The sequence below is a fragment of the Bison bison genome, unplaced genomic scaffold (assembly GCF_000754665.1).
Source record: "Bison bison bison isolate TAMUID 2011002044 unplaced genomic scaffold, Bison_UMD1.0 scf7180017864358, whole genome shotgun sequence".
Taxonomy (NCBI): Eukaryota; Metazoa; Chordata; class Mammalia; order Artiodactyla; family Bovidae; genus Bison; species Bison bison.
Genome location: NW_011494930.1, coordinates 289,022 through 293,823, shown reverse-complemented (window position 1 = coordinate 293,823; position 4,802 = coordinate 289,022). Strand labels below are relative to the sequence as shown.

General features: G+C 39.9%; 1 protein-coding gene across 1 annotated transcript in view; it reads left to right on the top strand.

The window, feature by feature from the left end:
- The window catches only part of LOC104999631 (EGF-like module-containing mucin-like hormone receptor-like 2), a 317,660-nt gene that overhangs the window by 33,749 nt on the left and 279,109 nt on the right, over nucleotides 1-4,802 (top strand). Inside the window, 2 exon segments of the mRNA XM_010855196.1 lie at nucleotides 407-601; nucleotides 876-1,111. Coding sequence (XP_010853498.1) covers nucleotides 407-601; nucleotides 876-1,111 — 431 coding nt within the window.

Sequence of the window (4,802 nt, the reverse complement as noted above, 5' to 3'; positions counted from 1 at the left end):
TACCTGGACAGAGAGTCTCAGGTACAGACTCTATCACACACCATCACATGGTGGGGATGGAGGGTGGTGTTCAGCATGAAGTTTCATGCCTCTGTGTACCTACTGTGGTAACTGGGAGGCTGAGTCATGCACAAAAGTCTATAGGAAAATAAACCCTTGTGAGTTCCAGAGTTTGTTCTTGACTAAAGATTCTCCTGTCCCTCTGTCCTTCCAGGGACAGAATTCATCATTCAGATCCCATAAAATTCTAACATTCAGAAGCTGGAGAAAGCTATCCACAAATATACCAAGTCTATCTAGGTCTTCTATTCTGATTTTTCTATGTCTAAAAATAAAAATGGTGGAAGGGTCATTACCCAGAGCAGGAAAGCGTGACTGTGGTCCCCTCTCTGCTGGGTCCCAGGAGGAGGATCCCGCACTGACTGTGATCACCTACGTGGGGCTGAGCCTCTCTCTGCTCTGCCTCCTCCTGGCGGCCCTCACCTTCCTGCTGTGCAAAGCCATCCAGAACACCAGCACCTCGCTCCACCTGCAGCTCTCACTCTGCCTCTTCCTGGCCCACCTGCTCTTCCTCACAGCCATCGACAGAACTGAGAGCAAGGTTCGTATACTTTTCCAAAATACTCCTCCCCCAGGGGATTCTGAGTTCATGGAGCCACACTGCTTTGGACACTTTTATAAAATGACTTGGGTTTCAGGTAAGGTTAAATTGGTAAATAACCAGTCTCACATTGACTGCCACGACTAGAAGACAAAGACTCTGTTGACAACTCCTTCATATACATCAAAGTTCTCCCTAGTGGAAAGTTATAGAAGTACCAGGGCCGTGCTCCACCCTGACAGTCCCTCCTGGTGGCACCTTCCTCCTCCTGCAGGTGCTGTGCGCCATCATTGCAGGTGCCTTACACTATCTCTACCTGGCCTCCTTCACCTGGATGCTGCTGGTGGGCCTGCACCTCTTCCTCTCTGCACGCAACCTGACGGTGGTCAACTACTCCGGTATCAACAGGTTCATGAAGAAGGCCATGTTCCCTGTTGGCTACGGAGTCCCTGCTGTGATTGTGGCCATTTCTGCAGCATCCAGGCCTCATCTTTATGGGACTTCCACCAGGTAAATTAACTTCCAACTGTTCTTATCTCTCCAGCACAATCATGTGTTGTAGAACAAATGTAGTATTTGACTATGACAGATCACAATATATACAGACACTAAGTAATAATCCCTAGGTCATCTTTGGTAGAGGATGATAATAATTAAGGAGAATGCCTTCAACCTCTGCTCATGAAATAACAAAGAGGAAATCAAAGGAAGTGCTTAGGGCACCATTTAGAAAAATATAGCCTGCTTTTTTACCCTAATTCTATAGGATGTTTCAATTTTTCATTTGTAATAGTAGACGCTGTAATTCACCCCACTTTACAGATAAGTAAACTGAAGCACAAATAGTTTAAGTAAATGCAGAAACGTGCACAGTTTAATTCAGTTTAGTAGGTAGCCAAGCTTAATTCAAATTCAGAGTCAAGATTCTTAGCTTACACTTTTATTTTCAGCTTTTAATACTAGACTTACTGTTTTTGCATTTTTGTTGACATATGCTACATATATTGTAGGGCTTCCCCTGTGGCTCAGCTGGTAAAGAATCTGCCTGAGATGTGGGAGACCTGGGTTCGATCCCTGGGTTGGGAAGAAACCCTGGAGAAGGGAAAGGCTACCACTCCAGTATTCTGGCCAGGAGAATTCCATGGATTGAATAGTCCAGGGGATCACAAAGAGTCAGACATGACTGAGCAACTTTCACTCGCTCACTGCAAAATTCACCCTTTAAAAGTGTACAAATCAGTGGTTTTTAGAATAGCCACAGGGTACTGCAGCTATCATCACAGTCTAATTTTACAACATTTTCAACTCCCCAAAGAAACCTCATACACAATAAAATTCATTTCTCATTCCTTCTACCCACTCCTCTGCCCCAACCCCTGACAAATGCTTATCTACTTTCTGTCTCTATTGGATATTTCACATAAATGCAATTATGCATGTGGTCTTTTGTGGATGTTTTTACTTAGCCTGAAGTTTTCAAGGTTCATTCATATCGTAGTATGTATCATGACCTCACTTTTTGTTGTTGTTTTTGTTGCTATCATTTTGCAAATAATATTCCATTATATGGATATGTCACATTTTGTTTATCCATCCATCAGCTGATAGACATTTAGCTTATTTACCTTTTTGTAACGCTATTATGAATGAGATCACTACAAACATAAATGTACAAGTTTCATTTTTCCTGGTTATATATCTACTCTACAAGTAGAATCCTGGGGCCAAATGGAAGATCTGGTTAGCCTTCTGACAAACCACCACTTGTTTTCCAAAGCTTCTGGACCATTTTACAAGCCAACTAGCAATATATGAGGCTTTCAGTTTCTCCATGTGATTATCAGTGGTAGTAGTAGTAGCAATGAGAATGGAGTCAAATTTCACTGTGGTTTCAGTTTGTAATTTCTCCAATGACTATTGATGTTGAGCATCTTTTCACCTGCTTATTGACCATTTGCATATTTTCTTTGGAGAAACACATATTCAAATATTTTACCTTTTTTGAAACTTTTGACTTTATTAATATTGGCATTGAAAATACCAGGTAATGCCTTTTCAGAAAAAAAATGGCATTGGATTATCATAAAATCGTGACATGAATCCAACTCTCAAGGAAGAAATGTCTACAAGGTCAAGATGATACTACAAAGCACAACAAAGCAGGATGTTATTGCAGTCAACAGGCAAAAAGTTAGTAACTTCTAGAATCCACTCCTTGGGCTCCTTAGAACTATGTACATATTTCTACACATATTTGAAGAAGATATCCACATATCCATCATCAACAGCAATATAGTCTTTGTTTCTACCTTATGGGATGCAGTCATCCATCTTAAGTGAAAATGATTTTCACTCTTCTCAGAATAAAAAGTCACATCCTCCCAAAGGGTATTATATTAATTACTGGCCTATATCAAGTATTTCATAATTTCTTTCATTTATTTTTAAACTGAAATATAGTTGATTTACAATGTCATGTTAATTTCTTCTGTACAACAGACTGATTCAGTTATATATGAACATATGAATATATACTCTTTTCAATATTTTTTCCATTTATGCATTTTTTTTAAATTGGAGGATAATTGCTTTGCAATGTTGTGTTGGTTTATGCCGTACAATAGTGTGAATCAGCCATAATTACATACATATATACTGCGCCCCTTTGAGTCTCCCTCCCTTCCCCACATCCCACCCCTCCAGGTCATCACAGAGCACCAGGCTGGGCTCCCTGTATTAGAGAACAACTTCTTATCAGCTATTTGTTGTACACATGCTGGTGTATATATGTCAATGTTATTCTCTCAGTTCATCCTACCTTGTTCTTCCCTCACTGTATCCACAATTCTATTCTCCATGTCTGCATCTCCATTCCTTCCCTCAAATAGCTCCATCAGTACTATTTTTCTAGATACTATATAACCACATTACTATATGATATTGGTTTTCTCTTTTTGACTTACTTCACTCTTGGTAACAGTCTCTAGGTTCATCCACCACACTACACCTAATTCAAATTTGTCCTTTTTTACAGCTGAGTAAGATTCCATTATATATTTATACCACAACTTCTTTATCTATTCATCTGTCAGTGGATATCTAGGTTGCTTCCATGTCCTGGCTACTGTAAATAGCACTGCAGTGAACACTGGGGTACATGTGTCCTTTTAAATTATGGTTTTCTCAAGGTAATTGCACAGTAGTGAGATTGCTGCGTCATATGTTTGTTTTAATCCTAGATTTTTAAGGAATCTCCATACCATTCTCCATAGTGTTTGAATCAATTTACATTCCCACCCACAGTGCAAGAAGGTTCCATTTTCCCCACACCCTCTCCAGCATTTTTGTTTGTAGATTTTTTGACGATGGCTATGAATTTAAGTGAGAAATAGACTTAAGGACCTAGATCTGAAAGATAGAGTGCCTGATGAACTATGGAATGAGGTTCGTGACATTGTACAGGAGACAGGAATCAAGACCATCCCCATGGAAAAGAAATGCAAAAAAGCAAAATGGCTGTCTGGGGAGGCCTTACAAATAGCTGTGAAAAGAAGAGAGAGAAAAGCAAAGGAGAAAAGGAAAGGTATAAACATCTGAATACAGAGTTCCTAAGAAGAGCAAGAAGAGATAAGAAAGCCTTCTACAGCGATCAATGCAAAGAAATAGAGGAAAACAACAGAATGGGAAAGAGTAGAGATCTCTTCAAGAAAATCAGAGATACCAAAGGAACATTTCATGCAAAGATGGGCTCAATAAAGGACAGAAATGGTATGGACCTAACAGAAGCAGAAGATATTAAGAAGAGATGGCGAGAATACACAGAAGAACTGTACAAAAAAGATCTTCATGACCCAGATAATCATGATGGTGTGATCACTGACCTAGAGCCAGACATCCTGGAATGTGAAGTCAAGTGGGCCTTAGAAAGCATCACTAAGAAAAAAGCTAGTGTAGGTGATGGAATTCCAGTTGAGCTATTCCAAATCCTGAAAGATGACGCTGTGAAGGTACTGCACTCTATATGCCAGCAAATTTGGAAAACTCAGCAGTGGCCACAGGACTGGAAATGGTCAGTTTTCATTCCAATCCCAAAGAAAGCAAATACCAAAGAATGCTCAAACTACCACACAATTGCACTCATCTCACACACTAGTAAAGTAATGCTCAAAATTCTCCAAGCCAGGTTTCAGCAATATGTGAA